The sequence below is a fragment of the Aquarana catesbeiana genome, linkage group LG02 (genome assembly GCF_042186555.1).
Source record: "Aquarana catesbeiana isolate 2022-GZ linkage group LG02, ASM4218655v1, whole genome shotgun sequence".
NCBI classification, from domain to species: domain Eukaryota; kingdom Metazoa; phylum Chordata; class Amphibia; order Anura; family Ranidae; genus Aquarana; species Aquarana catesbeiana.
The window spans coordinates 312,431,730-312,449,508 of NC_133325.1; the positions used below are offsets into that span (position 1 = coordinate 312,431,730).

Genomic DNA, 17,779 nt, shown 5'->3' on the forward strand with positions numbered 1-17,779 from the left:
TGTTGGTACACCCTAGGGATGCGCACAGACCCGTCATGCAATTTATAACTTCCTCACGCCCTGCACGAACGTAAACATACTCCGTGTATCCGCCATGCAGTAAACGCGCTGTAGTAATATTTTCACCGCTTCATATGCATCGCAGTGTGTAATAAGCTCATGCCTTTTACTGTTTGCCATTGGCCAAGCATGGCCCCAGGCTGATGACGTCACGCCAGGTTACAGGGTCATGCACATGCGTTGTAGAGGAATTGGAGAGGCTTGTGGCCACCGTATGCAGCGAGGTGAGAGAAAACCTGGACTGAGCACAGCTTGAACACCAGACATCGTTATCATGGGGAAGAAACAGAAGAGTAAGACAGATGAGAGGTGAGAGTCTGCAGCTGTACACTGAGGGCCTGTCCTTATCCTGGGATTTGTCTGTGAGGGCAAGGCAGAGGCCTAGGAGATGCGTCCGCCAGCTGTTCATACCATGCGAGAGAGACACACACACCATGCTCCCTATGTCCCCTCTGTATGGAATGGGGGCAGGGGGCTGAGACATCCTTCACTACATGTTCATATCCTGAGAGAGGTCCCCTGCACTACCCACAGGAGATCCCCGTGTCCCATCTGTATGGAATGGTGACAGGGGGCTGAGACACCCATCACCACATGTTCATATCCTCAGAGAGATCCCCTGCACTGCCCAGAGGAGATCCCTGTGTCCCATCTGTATGGAATGGGGGCAGGGGGCTGAGACACCCATCACCAGATGTTCATATCCTGAGAGAGGTCCCCTGCACTGCCCAGAGGAGATCACCATGTCCCATCTGTATGGAATGGGGGCTGGGACACCCATCACTAGATGCTCATATCCTGAGAGAGGGCCCCTGCACTGCCCAGAGGAGATCCCTGTGTCCCATCTGTATGGAATGGTGACAGGGGGCTGAGACGCCAATCACCAGATGTTTATATCCTGAGAGAGGTCCTCTGCACTACCCAGAGGAGATCCCTGTGTCTTATCTGTATGGAATGGGGGCAGGGGGCTGAGACACCCATCACCAGATGTTCATATCCTGAGAGAGGTCCCCTGCACTACCCAGAGGAGATCCCTGTGTCCCATCTGTATGGAATGGTGACAGGGGGCTGAGACACCAATCACCAGATGTTTATATCCTGAGAGAGGTCCCCTGCACTACCCAGAGGAGATCCCTGTGTCCCCTCTGTATGGAATGGGGACAGGGGGCTGAGACACCCATCACCAGATGTTCATGTTCCTGAGAGAGGTCCCCTGCACTACCCAGAGGAGATCCCCATGTCCCATCTGTATGGAATGGGGGCTGGGACACCCATCACTAGATGCTCATATCCTGAGAGAGGTCCCCTGCACTGCCCAGAGGAGATCCCCATGTCCCATCTGTATGGAATGGGGGCAGGGGGCTGAGACACCCATCACCAGATGTTCATATCCTGAGAGAGGTCCCCTGCACTACCCAGAGGAGATCCCCTTGTCCCATCTGTATGGAATAGGGGCAGGGGGCTGAGACATCCTTCACTACATGTTCATATTCTCAGAGAGATCCCCTGCACTGCCCAGAGGAGATCCCCTTGTCCCATCTGTATGGAATGGTGACAGGGGGCTAAGACACCCATCACCAGATGTTCATATCCTGAGAGAGGTCCCCTGCACTGCCCAGAGGAGATCTCTGTGTCCCCTCTGGATGGAATGGTGACAGGGGGCTGAGACACCCATCACCAGATGTTCATATCCTCAGAGAGATCCCCTGCACCACCCAGAGGAGATCCCCGTGTCCCCTCTGGAATGTAGGCTGAGACACCCATCACCAGATGCTCATATCCTGAGAGAGGTCCCCTGCACTACCCAGAGGAGATCCCCGTGTCCCATCTGTATGGAATGGTGACAGGGGGCTGAGACGCCAATCACCAGATGTTTATATCCTTAGAGAGGTCCCCTGCACTACCCAGAGGAGATCCCTGTGTCCCGTCTGTATGGAATGGGGGCAGGGGGCTAAGACACCCATCACCAGATGTTCATATCCTGAGAGAGGTCCCCTGCACTACCCAGAGGAGATCCCTGTGTCCCATCTGGAATGTAGGCTGAGACACCCATCACCAGATGCTCATATCCTGAGAGAGGTCCCCTGCACTACCCAGAGGAGATCCCTGTGTCCCATCTGTATGGAATGGGGGCAGGGGGCTAAGACACCCATCACCAGATGTTTATATCCTGAGAGAGGTCCCCTGCACTACCCAGAGGAGATCCCTGTGTCCCATCTGGAATGTAGGCTGAGACACCCATCACCAGATGCTCATATCCTGAGAGAGGTCCCCTGCACTACCCAGAGGAGATCCCCGTGTCCCATCTGTATGGAATGGTGACAGGGGGCTGAGACGCCAATCACCAGATGTTTATATCCTTAGAGAGGTCCCCTGCACTACCCAGAGGAGATCCCTGTGTCCCGTCTGTATGGAATGGGGGCAGGGGGCTAAGACACCCATCACCAGATGTTCATATCCTGAGAGAGGTCCCCTGCACTACCCAGAGGAGATCCCTGTGTCCCATCTGTATGGAATGGGGCAGGGGGCTAAGACACCCATCACCAGATGTTCATATCCTGAGAGAGGTCCCCTGCACTGCCCAGAGGAGATCCCTGTGTCTCATCTGTATGGAATGGGGGCAGGGGGCTGAGACACCCATCACCAGATGTTCATATCTTGAGAGAGGTCCCCTGCACTACCCAGAGGAGATCCCCGTGTCCCATCTGTATGGAATGGGGGCTGGGACACCCATCACTAGATGCTCATATCCTGAGAGAGGTCCCCTGCACTACCCAGAGAATATCCCCGTGTCCCATCTGTATGGAATGGTGACAGGGGCTGAGACACCAATCACCAGATGTTTATATCCTGAGAGAGGTCCCCTGCACTACCCAGAGGAGATCCCTGTGTCCCCTCTGTATGGAATGGTGGCAGGGGGCTGAGACCACCATCCCCAGATATTCATATCCTAAGAGAAATTCCCTGCATTACCCAGAGGAGATCCCTGTGTCACCTCTATGGAATGGGGGCAGGGACCCCCATTACTAGATGTTCATGTCCTAAAAGAGGTTCCCTGTACTATCCAGAGGAGATCCCTGTGGCCCCTCTTTATGTAATGGGGGCAGGGGCTGAGGCACCCATCACTAGATGTTCATACCCTGAGAGTGGTCCCCTGCACGACCCAGAGGTGACTCCTGTGTCCACTATGTATGGAATGGGGAAGGCACTACCCAGAGGAGATCCCTGTGTCCCTTCTGTATAGACTGGGGGCTGAGACATCCTTCACTACATGTTCATATCTTCAGAGAGATCCCCTGCACTACCCAGAGGAGATCCCTGTGTCCCCTCTGTATGGAATGGGGGCAGGGTGCTGGAACACCCATCACTAGATGTTCCTTTCCTGAGAGAGGTTCCCTGCACTACTCAAAGGAGATCCCTGTGTCCCCTCTGTGTGGAATAAGAGCAGGGGGCTGAGACACCCATCGGCAGTTCTCCAAACCCTGAAAGAGACAACCATATTCCCTGCACTGCCCAAAGGAGGTTCTTGTGTCACCTCTGTATGTAATTGGGCATATGGTGAGACACCTATCACAGCTATTTATACCCTGTGATCAGGGCACCCGATCCTTTCCACTGCCAAGAGGTGATCTCTGTACTACCTCTGTTTGAAATGGGGCATGGAAGTCAGACAGCTATCACCATCTCTTAATACTCTGAGAGATACCCTGGTTCCCTTCACTGCCTTGAAGAGATCTTTATTTTACTTCTGTATCTAAGTAGGGCATAGTTTAAGACACTTATTACCAGTGGTCCATATTATAAGAGAGACATCCTGGTTCCCTGCACTTCTCAGATGATATCACTGTGTAACCTCTTGATGTAATAGGAGGTAGGGGGCTAAGACAGTCAGGCATCGACAACTTGCTGTATTCTGAGAGTTATCCTGAATCCTCCCACTGCCTAGAGAAGATTCCTGTGTCACGTCTGTATATAAGAGGGTCAAGGGCAAAGTCAGGGCTTGACAAATCTCAGACGCCAGGTACCCATGGCGAATAGAAATTGCTTATGTGGCGCCTGAGCTTTGGTCTGCCCATTCACTGTTGACACCAGGCGTGAACAATTCCTATTTCCCTACCCCAGGGCCTTTTTTAACACAGGGTAAAAGGGGCAGCTGCCCTGGGCCCTGTCATTGTTGTGGGGCCCATAGCAGCTGCCCCCTGAGCCCGCGCTGCCTGCAAATTGGGGCCCCATCCTGGTGCGTCAGTGACCAGGAACATGGAAGACAGACAGCGATGCTGTGCTGTACCTGTATACCCCAGCCAGCTGGGAGGGGACGGGGGAGGGAGTTCCACTGATGCGGGGTAGAATCTGAAATTGGAGTGGGAGCAAGCAGCACCGATTGCCCGGCTGGTCAGGAGTCCTGAACCAGGTAGGTGATGGTCCTTCTCCCAATAGCGCTTGGAACTTACTGCACTTGGCTAAGTGTTTTTCACATGAGAATGTCTTCCATAAGAAAAATGATCAAATTGCATTAATTTAAACCCGCTTGGAGATGTATAAGAACAAAAATTTTTATTGATTACCTTGACTTTCGGTACATGCATCCTATTGGCTGTCCTGCTAGAGAACTTTATAATCTGTGGCAGTTTTTACAGATAGCTTGGCTCCTTATCTCAATGGTTAAGCTGGTCATTGTTGTAAGTTGTTGCTAGCTTTCCTGATGAACCCATACACTATTCTGTGCATTGCATATGAGCTGGCCATTGGCTTTTTAAACCAGACTGGTTTTTGTTTTGTCACAGGATGCAGTGCAAGCAGAAAATTCCTTATCCTGCCAGGCAACATTATTTGTTTTTTTTGTAGTTTATTATAGTGGTGCTTGTTACTTACACTAGTCGTATAACGGAGTAATGTAATTTGGCTTTCCACTAATGGTAAAAAAAATATATATATTTTAACTGTGCCAAAGGATTTTACACAGACTTTGTAACACCAACGAGTCACATGACACCAGGGAGGGAAAATGGCTAATTGGTACCAATTTGGACATTTTCACTTAGGGATGTACTCACTTTTGTTGCCAGCGCTTTAGACATTAATAACTGTGTGTTGAGTTATTTTGAGGGGACAGCAAATTTACACTGTTATACAAGCTGTACACTTACTACTTGTCACATGAAAAGATAGAATAAAATATTTACAGAAATGTGAGGGGTGTACTCACTTTTGTGAAATACTGTATGTATTTACACTTTTTAGTTGCTTGTTTGGAGTTCTGCTTTAAAGTAACTTTGACTTAAACCAGAACTTAAAGTGACCTTACCTGTTCCGTGCAATCATATTGCACAGGAAGGTCTCCTACATCCTCTTCTGGCAGTCTCCCACTGGGACTGTCCATCCCCCCCCCTACGGTTGCCTCCTCAGCAAGCTGGGTGCTAAAGAGGCACCTGTGTGCATGCACTCCCAAGTCGGGCTGTGTGCGTCCATAGACACATACACAGTACTGGTAAGCCATGCCCCTGTTCCCTCCCCCCTGGATTTTGACTGACAGCAGCACAGCAAAAGCCTATGGCTCTGGCTGCTCTGTGTATCCTGTGATGCCAGTTAGTGAGGGGAGCAATGCTAAAGCCAAGACAACGCTGGAGCGGTGACAGGAGTCAGTTAAGTGTTTCGGATGGGGTGGGTACCACAAGTAGTGGGCCATTTTTTGCCTTTAAAGAAGAGAATGCATTAAGGTAAAAATAAATGTAGATCTTAGAATCAACTCTATCTGAGCATCACAAACTAAAAACACTGTTTAATTCATATATATTAGTCAAAGCATTTATCCATGTCTCTATGCTTTATTGTGTTGAGAAATCACTTTGAAAAATACCCCCTAGCATTTCTAGCTGCAGCCTTTTTGAGCAAGGGCAGATGATTCATGTAGGGCTGCAACTAACGATTATTTTCATAATCGATTAGTTGGCCGATTATTGTTTCGATTAATCGGTTAATAACCTTAGAAAAAAGTGTGGTGTATAATTTAGTTAATATGTAAAGTTTTTTTTTTTAAAAAAAGGCAATTTATTCTTTAATATCTCTATGCAGTGGTATATATAACTAACCAACTTGATGGTTGGGGAGCAAAATATCTAATCCACTCTGAGAATAACAGACAGAAGAGATATACTGTATATACTATTAGAGGAGATATACTGACTATATTGATCCATGTGGCCAGCATAAGGCTCGGTACACACCCATGCAGTTTGCTTTTGATCTGTTTCTGCAGTGCTTTTTGCTGTGCGTTTTGATTTTTGCGCACGTGATTTTGCTGCGATTTGCATTTTTTTTTTGGCCAATTTGTGGCCAATTTGTTGTTGGGCGGATTAAAAAACACAAATTGCTGCAAAAACGCATTACATGCTTTTCTGCAGCTTCTCCATTGAAGTATATTCAAAAAAGCACCGTTTTGCGTTAAAAGTCCTTGACCCTTTCCAAATACGCAGCGGCTGAATGCATAGATGTGAACGTGTCCCATAGGAAAACATGTAAATGAACTGTAGTGTGTTTCTGCAAAAAGCACCAATAAACACATAGATGTGAACCAGGTCTAAGACGTTTAGTAACATAATGGGGTTAAAAAAAAATAAAATGAGCCCTTTATAGTACAAAAAAAAGCAGATAATCACTACTGTAAAGGGGTTAATTTTTTTTTTTTTAATTGTAGAACTGTGAAAGTATTATTTACAGTAGCGATTATTTTCTCTTTTTGTACTATAAAGGACTCATTTTAGTTTTTTTTTTAACCCCATTATGTTACTGGCCGATTAATCGATTATGAAAATGGTAATCGATTAATTTCATAATCGATTAGTTGACGATTAATCGATTAGTTGTTTCAGCCCTAGATTCATGTAGAATTTGCTTCATGGGACCAATCTGCCCTTAGTTCAGGCATGCATGCAGGATGGTGTGCTTAGCTGAGAAAACCCCTCCAGATGAAAAGGAAAATAAAATGCCCATGAAGACTTAGGGTGTATTATATCATTTTGGCCTTAGTCAGGAAGCAACTGAAGAAATGTAAAAAAAAAAAAAAATAAAAAAAAAATCCCCAATCTGACAGTTAGCGAGGCCAAGTGGGGCTTTGGCAGCGTCACTCATTCACAGTCCTCTGTGAATGGAAAACTACAAGGTCCAGCAGTCTTTGCGGCTGTCGGCTTGTAGTTTTCAATGAACTACCACAGGGCTGTGGAGCTGTGGAGCATTGTGGTCGTTCATTTTCTCTTCCTGTCAGATTGTATCTGCTTACCCGTACGGCATGTTAAGGCACACAGATACACTGACAGGTCTGCAGGAGACCTGCATGGCACCAGCGATCTGCTGATCACTGGGACAATGCTTTAGAACAGGGATATGCAATTATCGGACCTCCAGCTGTTGCAAAACTACAAGTCCCATCATGCCTCTGCCTCTGGGTGTCATGCTTGAGGCTGTCAGAGTCTTGCTGTGCCTCATGGGACTTGTAGTTCTGCAACAGCTGGAGGTCCGCTAATTGCATATCCCTGCTTTAGAGGCTCCAGAAAAATAATAAATGCACATTTTTTTTACCTGCAAAAAAATGTGCATTTTATTATTTTTTTTGTTAAAAGGTGAACTTATCTTGAATGACCAGTGTATACTATAGGTATGCCAAAAAGGTCTGAGAATCTTTCAGAGCCCCCTAAATTTGATGCACAAATTCTGCCTTGGTAGTGGCAAAAAAAAAAAAAAAAAACGTGCTCCCGATCTGCACCTTCTAATCCAGAGCATCACACATTGCTAGATTAAAGGTTCATATTTTACCACATTGTGAAATTTGGAATTTGCTTATTAAAGTGGTTATAAAGCCTTGATGTTTTTTTAAATAAAAATACCAAACATGTCTATAAATACCTGTTCTGTACAATGGTTTTGCACAGAGCAGCCCTGATCCTCTTGTGGGGTCCTTTCCTGGGGCTCCAGGCTCCTCCTCTTCATTGGGTACCCCCACGGAAAGCCACTTTCCATGGGGGCATCCGTGTGGGGTTGCTCCCGAGTCCCGCTGCAGCATCCATTAACACAGTAGGACTCAGCCCTGCCCCCCCCCCAGCTTCCGTGTCACAGCTTTTGATTGACAGCAGCGGGAACCAATAGCTCCTGCTGCTATTAATCTGTCCAATGAGGAGAGCGACAGCAGCTCCTCGCTGCACTCATGCACATCGCTGGATCAGATCGGGCTCAGGTAAGAAAAAGGGGGAGTCTGGGGGGGAAGGGAGCTGCAGCACAGAAGGTTTTGAATGCATTAAGGTGAACAACCTTGAGACCTTATAACCACTTTAAATTTTGTTGGCCATTTTGAAGTGTAGTGACTGACATTTCCAAAAAAATAAATATCTCCTACGGAAAGATTATTGCAAAAGACCAAAACCTTTCTGTGAGAATCTTATGATCTGGACCCCTCTTTAGTGCCAGGTATATGGTCATTTGCCAGAGTGTTGGATCATATGGTCTAAGTGAACCCCGGTCCTCCCCTTTATTGAAGGATGCATGAATAATGCGGTGTTGTTTGGTTATGTGATGGGCACCGGAGGGGAAGCAAGTTCAGATGATTCCTAAGGATTGCCACATATTTTTCATATGTCTGTTGTGTGTTGTTTTTAATCATGACCTGGTGAGTGATTTAAAGTAACCATGTTGTGAGTGCAATACAGGGGCTGCTATTGCTGGCTTTTTTCTTAAAATGCTTGGCTGTTGTGCTAATTTGATAGCTTTACTACTTTCTTAATTACCAGCCTGGAATAGGTATACAGAACAGAAAAGTCAGAAGTATATACAGTATCTGCATACCTAATCCAGATCAGTAATTCATACTATTCAAGCAAGGGGGCAGGATGATAGCGACACAACTAACATTTCTATAAGGAGAAGTCGGCAATGGGAGTCTGTGTTTTGTGGCATGACAGGTTTCTCTTAAGTTATAAGATTTCTAGTAATTACAACCAGGAACCACCCAAACAAATCCCTGAGATTTAAATTACACGTCATAAAATAAATATGTACTCTGCTGTTACTGACCTCATTCTAAACATGCTAGTTACCTGGCTGCCATGCTGATGCTTTTATTTCAATGCTTATTGAATCACTAGGCCAAAACAAGCGAAGAGATAAGGAATTCTGACTTTAAGGTGAAAAAACTTTTGTGCTGCAGCACCCCCCTTTTTTCTATTACCTGAACCTGATCGTTACGGGGACGAGCACAGTAGCTCCAGCCGCTGTCTCGGGTCCTCATTGGATAGATTGAAGCAGGCGTTGGTGCCTGCTGCTGTCAATCAAATCCAGTGACACGGGAGCAGGGGGTGTGGCTGAATCCTGCTGTCTGTCTCAATGGACGTAGCAGCAGGACTCAGTAGCGCGCACGCACGGGTGTCCCCATGGAAAGCGGCTCTCCGTGGGGGCACTCGAAGAGGACGAGCCAGGAGCGCCGCTGGAAGACCCTAAAAAAGGAGGATTGGGGCCACTCTGTGCAAAACCCATGCACAGAGGAGGTAAGTATAACATGTTTGTGGTTTAAAAAAAAAAACAAAGCTTTACAATCACTTTAAAGAGGAAGTAAACCCTGATGGATTTTAGTTCCTCTTTTTTCCCCTGCAAAGTAAAAGCATAATGGGCTAGTATTAGGGTTGTCCCGATACCACTTTTTTAGGACCGAGTACAAGTACCGATACTTTCTTTCAAGTACTCGCCGATACCGATTACCGATACTTTTTTTTTTTTAATGTCACGTGACAGTGTTTTTCTTGGGGTTTTTTTTTTTTTTTAACAGTGCTTGCTTTTTTTGGGGGGGGGGGGGGGGGGTGAACGGTGTATGTGTGTGTTTTTTTTTTTTTTTTTTTTTTATTTACAACTTTTATTTTTTACAATAATATTTTTTTTATTCTTTATTGTTTTTTTTTTGTTTTTTTTTAATCAGCCCTTTTGGGAGGCTTTGGTGAGATATCAGGGGTCTTAACAGACCTCTGATATCTCCCCCTTGAGACAGAGAAAGAGACAGAGGATAGATATTCCCCAGTCCCTTTCTCTGCAGCCTCAGCTGCACTGAGAATGAATGGAGAGAAGACAGCGGCTCCTCTCCATTCATAAACTGACACATCGTAATCACAGGAGATTACAATGTTTCAGTTATTGTGAATGGACAGAGTCAGCTGACTCTATCCATACACAAAGGAAGGAGGAGGGGGACTGAGGAACGGAGGGGGAGAACGGAGGGAGACAGATAAGGAGAGCAGAACGGAGGGGACAGATAAGGAGAGCAGAACGGAGGGGGACAGCGGAGAGGCACAGAGGAACGGAGGGGGCACGGAGGAGGATGCAGTGACAGTCAGCGGTGAGCGATCACCGCTGTATGTCACTAAAGCTGGTGAAAGCCGCTGGGGGAGAAGCTTGTAACTCCCCCACGCGCCGATCACAGCTGTCTTCCAGGTATCGGGGGAAGCATCGGGAGCATTTGCCCGAGTACAAGTACTTGGGCAAATGCTCGGTATCGGTGCCGATACCGATACTAGTATCGGTATCGGGACAACCCTAGCTAGTATGCATCGCACCTCATGTAACAAGAAGAAAGATGGGTCGTCAGAGATTTTATAGTCCGTGAATTTTTGAACAATGTTCCGTACTTCCCTCCAGTATGATGTTAGTCTCGGACTGGACCAAAATATATGTAGCATCGTACCCCTCCCCCCTGGCATCTCCAACAGCGATCAGGCCCCTCAGGATAAAATTTATGAAGCATCTGCGTGGTGTGGTACCATCGTGTCAGTATTTTATAATTGGTCTCCTGAATCCTAGTGCAAATGGAGGATTTCAACAAGAACCTAACAATATTTTGTTGTTGGCTGAGCGTGAACGTACGGTTCAGTTCTTTCTCCCATTTCCCCATCCAGGGTAAGTGTAAGTGTTCCGAAGGGGAGATCAGTAGACTATATGTTTTTGAGAGTACTTGTGTTAATACGCTGTCATCTGAGCAGTATTCTTCAAATGTGGATAGTTGTTGACCAAATCTCCCTGGGGTCTGTAGAGAGTGGATGAAGTAATGGAGTTGTAGGGCACTCCAAAACGGAGGGCCAACTGTCTGACACTAAAAAATGCATTGCTCGAATGCAGTTACTCCGTCGTAGGGTATAGAAGTGATGGTCTCTCAGGCCTGGGAGAAACCGTGGATTCTCAATAATGGCATCGGGAGAGAGTCTATGGTCGAGAGAGGGGTCTTTGTAAATACTTGTGTACGGTTATGTACTGTGGTGCCTATCAGGGGGTGTAGCTTTAAGGCTGGCGGTAGATTATCATAGCACCAAGACACCCCTCTCAGTAAAATGTCCGTTTGAGCTTGTTCAATTCGTACCCAGAGTTTTCCGGCCGAATGACAGTTCCAATCTATTAGACGTCCCACGTGAACTGCCTGGTAATATTTTAGAGCGTCAGGAAGGGCAATACCTCCCATATTGTTTAGGCAGGGATAAAAGCGATCAGGGAGTGCGTGGTCGTTTGTGAGCCCAGACAAATTTGATGAATAAGGAGTGTACCTGTTTAAAGAACTGAGAGGGTTTTTTGATTGGTAAAGTTTGAAAAAGGTATAAATACTTAGGTAAGATACACATCTTTAGAAGATTGCATCTACCGACCCAGGAATGCAGTCCTCTATTTCAAGTCTCCAACAAAACACGGGTTTTGGTCAGAAGAGGGGGGAAGTTGAGTTCAAAGACCCGAGATAAGTTAGACAGGATATACGTTCTCAGATATTTCAGAGCTGTCTCCGTCCACTTGAACTTGAAGTTTAGCTGCTAGGTCCGGAGTAGTGCTGGGGAATTTCCCACCCCCATAGCTTCCGATTTACCAAAATTGATCCGTAAGTTAGATGGCTTGCCATAAATATTGAATTCACGGATAAGGTTGGGAAGTGATACCGACGGGTTAGTGAGGGAAAAGAGCAAGTCGTCAGCATAAGCTGAAATGTTATGATGGTATTTCCTACCTGAACTCCAGTGATGTCAGGGTTTAGTTGGATCGTACAAAGAAAAGATTCCAGTGAGAGAACAAAGAGCAGAATGGATAATGGGCACCCCTTTCTAGTTCCGTTGTTAATGGGAAAGCGATCCGATAAGATCCCATTGGCTTTAACTTGGTCTGCTGGATGTGAGTAAATCTTGTTGATCCATTGTAACATACGTTCTCCCAGGCCAATATGATGTAAGACTGCAAGCATGAAAGGCCAGTTCACATGGTCAAACTCTTTTTTAGCGCCTGTGCCAATTATAATACAGGGGGTCCGTGTCGCTTGTACTGTGTGAATAAGGTTTAACACTTTAAGCGTGTTATCACGGGCTTCTCTGATCGGAATGAATCCCACTTGATCAAGGTAAATCAGTGGTTGTAAATGTTGTGCGATACGCATGGCGATAATCTTCGTCAACAATTTAAGATCACAGCTCAAGAGTAAGACAGGCCTGTGACTGCCACAGCAGTCGGATCTTTACCCTTTTTAGGGATTACTGTGACATGGGCTTTTAAGGTGTCTCTAGGGACGAGTCTTTCGTATCCTATTCCATTGAACAATTTCACCATATGGGGACCCAGGAGTGGGAGGAATCGCTTGTAGTACTGTAGCAGGAAACCCACGAGACAAGGAGCTTTGCCTGTCTTTGAGATATTAAGTGCATCCTGCAGTTTGTCTAAGATTATTGGTGCTTCCAAATCCTCTCATACTTCAGGGGTCAGCTTAGAGGAGGTGATGTAATCTACCATTTGTGTCTGAGAAGGGCACTTGTCAGGTAAGTTGTAAAGGGAGGAATAAAATTCTCTAAAGCCCTGGGCAATCTGTTTAGGGAGCACCGCGGGTAGGGCATTTTTATACTTTACAACTGGTTTAAAGGACCGATGGGTGGTGGCAGCAAGGGGTTAAATAAGGCAACTGCAGAAGGCCCTGTGAATAAAGGCTTAGGCCGGCCATGCACGGTTGGAATCTCTGCCTGATTAGCAGAAACCGGCCGATATTGAAAGCATTAAAGTGGAGTTCCGCCCAAAAGTGTAACTTCCGCTCATTTGTCTCCCCCTCTGGTGCCACATTTGGCACCTTTCAGGGGGAGGGAGGAGCGGATACCTTTTGACAGGTAACCTGTCCCCACTTAAGGGAGATCTCGCCACAATGAATTACGGCAGAAGCTTGGCTTCCTCCTCCTTCCCTGGCCGCCGGGCCGGTAGGAGAGAAGAACGGAGCCTCACGCTTGTACACTGATTACTGTGTAAATGTCACTGGCAGAGAAGGGGTTAACACTAGGGGGCGATCAAGGGGTTAACTGTGTTCCCTAGTGAGTGTTTCTTACTGTGTGGGGATGAGACTGACTGAGTGAGGAGACAAATCGCTGTTCCTACTTGGTAGAAACAATGATATGTCTCCTCTCACCGGACAGAACAGGGATTTGTGTGTTTACACACACAAATCCCCATTCTAGCTCTCGTTCCCGCAGTCACGGGTGGCTGTGGCGATCGCGCCCTTCGGCCACGCGCATCAGGTCCCCCACCATGCCGCAGGAGCCTGCGTCTCTTAAAGGGGACGATGTACCCATACGGCGATTTGCAGGAACGTGCCACTTTGCCGACATATATCGGCATGAGCCGGTCGGCAAGTGGTTAAAGCAGTTCTAAAGCTAAAACATTTTTTTTACCTCGATGCATTCCCTTGTGCTCCTCCACCTTCCTAAATACTTATCTTAGTCCTCAATTAATCCACTGCTGTACACCACTGCATCTGTTCTCTAACCTTCTCCCTCTACTCACAGGGACTAAGGCAGCAGTGGGGCCCATTGGCTCCTACTGTTGCCAGTCATATGCTGTGAGGTGGGAGCAGGGGAGGGGCTGAGCCCCACTGTCTGACTATGGGCGCACACAGCCCAAATTTGGGACTAGCCTATGCATCTGACCCCATAGCAAGTGGACTGAAGAGGAGGAGCAGACAGTGGGGGTGACCACAAAAAAGGAGGTTCGGGACCACTCTGTGCAATACCATTGCACAAAGCAGGTAAGTATAAAATGTTTTATTTTAATTTTAAAAATTGCCTTTAGAAAAGCTTTAATGGTCCTTTTAATCTATTTTTTTACTGTAATTTTTTGTATCTATCATTCAGGGCTCCATTCTAGCACTGCCCGTCCAAGGCCTGTTCACATATAGCAAGTGAAAAGCCCTGCATTCCCTGTGGTAGCACCTTCCTTTTTGTGTGTTTGTTTTTTGTTTTTTCTGCTGAGTAAGCACTGTGTGCGTAGTGATTTTGCTGAGGCTCATGTAATTATTGCACAGTTTTCTTAGCATTTACAATCCATTTTCTCATAGTATTCAGATATCCCTTCATGCACCTCTCTGAAACATATAGGAGTACGATGATTACAGTACCGTCCTGTAGTTGTAGAAAAGCCCTGGAAAGACAATGTATACCGAGCAGGGTGGATAAACTCAATGATTTTTTTTTTTTTAATTTAAATCTAATTTTTCTTTAAATTTTTTATCAAATTTATTTTAATAAAATGCCTTTGGAGTAAAAATCAATCTAAAGATAGTTTTCTATTTAACCACTTAAGGACCAGCCTTGTTTTGGAATTTAGGTGTTTACATGTTTAAAACAGTTTATTTTTTTTGCTAGAAAATTACTTAGAACCCCCAAACATTATATATTGTTTTTTTTCTAACACCCTAGAGAATAAAATGGCGGTCATTGCAATACTTTTTTTCACACCGTATTTGCGCAGCGGTCTTACAAGCGCGCTTTTTTTGGAAAAAAATCACTTTTTTGAAAGATAATGTTACGCCGAGTAAATTGATACCCAACATGTCACGCTTCAACATTGCGCCCGCTCGTGGAATGGCATCAAACTTTTACCCTCAAAAATCTCCATAGGTGACATTTAAAAAATTCTACAGGTTGCATGTTTTGTGTTACAGAGGAGGTCTAGGGCTAGAATTATTGCTCTCGCTCTAACGATCGTGGCAATACCTCACATGTGTGGTTTGATATGCGTTTTCATATGCGGGCGCTACTCACGAATGCGTTCGCTTCTGCGCGCGAGCTCGTCTGGACGGGGTGCTTTAAAAAAAATTTTTTTATTTTACATGATTTTATATTTACACTGTTTAAAAAAAAAAAAAAAAAAATTGTCACTTTTATTCCTATTACAAGGAATGTAAACATCCCTTGTAATAGAAAAAAGCATGACAGGACCTCTTAAATATGAGATCTGGGGTCAAAAAGACCTCAGATCTCATATTTACTCTAAAATGCAATAAAAAAATGACATTGAAAAAATTATCCTTTTAAGACGTATGGGCGGAAGTAACGTTTTGACGTCGCTTCTGCCCTGCAGTGTCACGGAGACAGGTGGGCGCCATCTACCCCTAACTCGTCTCCATGCACAGCTGCTGACTTTTAAAATAAGGTCACTCACCTGTCCCGGGGTCCAGCGATGTCGGCACCCAAGACCGAACCGTCCCTCGGTCCTCGGGTGCTGCCGCCGCCATTCTCAGTGAGGGAATCAGGAAGTGAAGCATTGGGGCTTCACTTCCCGATTCCCTACTGCGCATGTGCGAGTCGCGCTGCGCTTTCTCAATGGTCCCCGCTATCTCCTGGGACCTGTGTCTTTCCCAGGAGACAGCGGGGGAGTGCAGGAGGGGGCGTGACTCCTGCGGAAGTCTATTCCCAGAAGTGGGTGCAGATACCTGTCTTAGACAGGTATCTGCACCCCCCTCCCCCCTGAAAGGTGCCAACTGTGACACTGGAGGGGGGGAGGAATCAGATGAGCGGAAGTTCCACTTTTGGGTGGAACTCCACTTTAAATCAAATCCACCCTGATACTGATTACTGATGTGTGATTGCCAAAGCTGTCCCATTTTGGATCTTGCCCTTGTGATTATTTGTAAATGTAAAATTATATATTTTGTAGTATTCCTATAATTAGAGGTGCATCGAATGGAAATTTTGGTACAGAAACCGAAAATGCTAGATGCACTTGACCGAAAACCGAAACCCAAAATGACAGTTAAAAAAAAAAAATATATGTATGTATTTATTTTGTGTATATAATTGTATTATGTTTGACTTTTTAATTAAACTCATGAATATGAACAAATATGAATTTATTGTCAGCTATTATTGGCACCTTTTAGCACAAGAAAAATGCCCTTGTGCTTATTCTTTGTATGTCTTCACACTGGTCCGTTGTGGTGTTTAAAAATCTTGCTTGCTGCATTTTTGGTCAGTTAAAAATCCGCACCAAACACGCACCACCCCATTGAAATGCATTGAAAATGCAGGAAGAACTCATCAATAATGCACCCATGTTACGTTTTTGAAGCAGTTTTTGAGTCACATGACCTATGAAAAACACACCATAAGCTCGGTAAAATGGTGGTAAATTCATGGTTAAATTGCATGTGTTTTAGGTGCCATTATCAGCACTTTTTTCTCTTATTGTCAAAGTGCCATTTTCGCCACGTCTCTACCTATAACCATTAAATTCATGGTCTGAATTTTTTTATGCCTATTTACTTGATTGTTCCGGCATTGAATCAAATAGGTTTTCTGAGGAACAAGCTATTTAGAGATTTGCTTTTTCGTGCCTTTAAAGTTATTATGATCAGTTGCTGTTTGTTAGGTATTATTGGACATTTGTTAGGAGACATTCTGAGACACTTTGCTGATCATCCTGTGAAAATGCAGAGAGGTATAGCCAAAATAGCTTTGGCTAAGGCTCAGAGTCCCCAGTCTAGAAAATTAAATTAACTTGAATCCGTGTTCTCTTAAAAAAAAAAAAGAAACAAACAAAAAAAAAAAAAACGGTCACTTGTCATGCTGCAGTCAAGAATATTTCTGATAAATATATGCCAATGTTCAGGAAGACTGGATAATGAGTTTGTCAGTGATTGTAAGCCACTTGATTCTCTAAGCCAAGTCCCCAACCCCCAGTCTGCAGCCTGTTGATGACTGAGCCACACAGCGAGAGGTAAGTGGCAGCCGTGGCCCGTGCAGGGCTATCGCAGGCTGCAGTCGTCGCTCACCACCTGCTGTGCGGTCATGCCCGTGTGTCCTCTCCCAGATCCTCCGCCCACCCGCCCGGCTGACAATGTCCTCCTATCAGCAGAGCAGGAGCAGCTCCAGATCAGAATGGAGAGATCCTCCCGCCACCTGCCCTGCTGATAGGATAACATCTGTGGGTGGGGGAGATGACCCACAGACTGAGCACAGCGTCTGCCTTGCCAAAGATAGGAGTCCTTTGCAGAGGAGGCAGAGATTAGAATGGGGAGAGAGGAAAGGGGGATGGGCAGACTGCAGGGGCATTGTAATATAAAGGGGCACCGGAATCATTATAGTGCCTCCTTTACAGTGCAGTCTCCTTTATGTCACAGTGCAGTCCCCTTTTACATCACAGCCCTCCTTTTCATTACAGTGCCCCCGTTATAGTGCAGTCCCCTTTACATCACAGTGCCCCATTAATAATGTAAAGAGGACTCCACTGTAAAGGGGCACTGTAATGTGAAGGGGAACTGAGGACACTGTTATAAAGGGGGGACTGTGCTGTAAAGAGGGGCTGTAGTGTGAAGGGGGGGCTGAGAACAGACTCTGTGAATATCCCCTCCCCTGACCCATCCACCAGCCCAACACACAACCAACCACACCCCCCCTTCGGTCCCAGGGAA

The 17,779-nt window shown here is 45.9% G+C and overlaps 1 protein-coding gene across 2 annotated transcripts in view; it reads left to right on the plus strand.

Moving 5' to 3' along the window:
* Positions 1-92: 92 nt before the first annotated feature.
* EIF5B (eukaryotic translation initiation factor 5B) overlaps positions 93-17,779 on the plus strand; it is an 85,224-nt gene continuing 67,537 nt past the window's right edge. Inside the window, exon 1 of one of the 2 annotated variants that reach the window (XM_073614709.1) lies at positions 93-369. In XM_073614709.1, coding sequence (XP_073470810.1) covers positions 335-369 — 35 coding nt within the window. In that variant the 5' untranslated portion in view covers positions 93-334. The remainder of the gene's footprint in view (positions 370-17,779) is intronic. The other variant, XM_073614710.1, reaches the window with a different exon arrangement.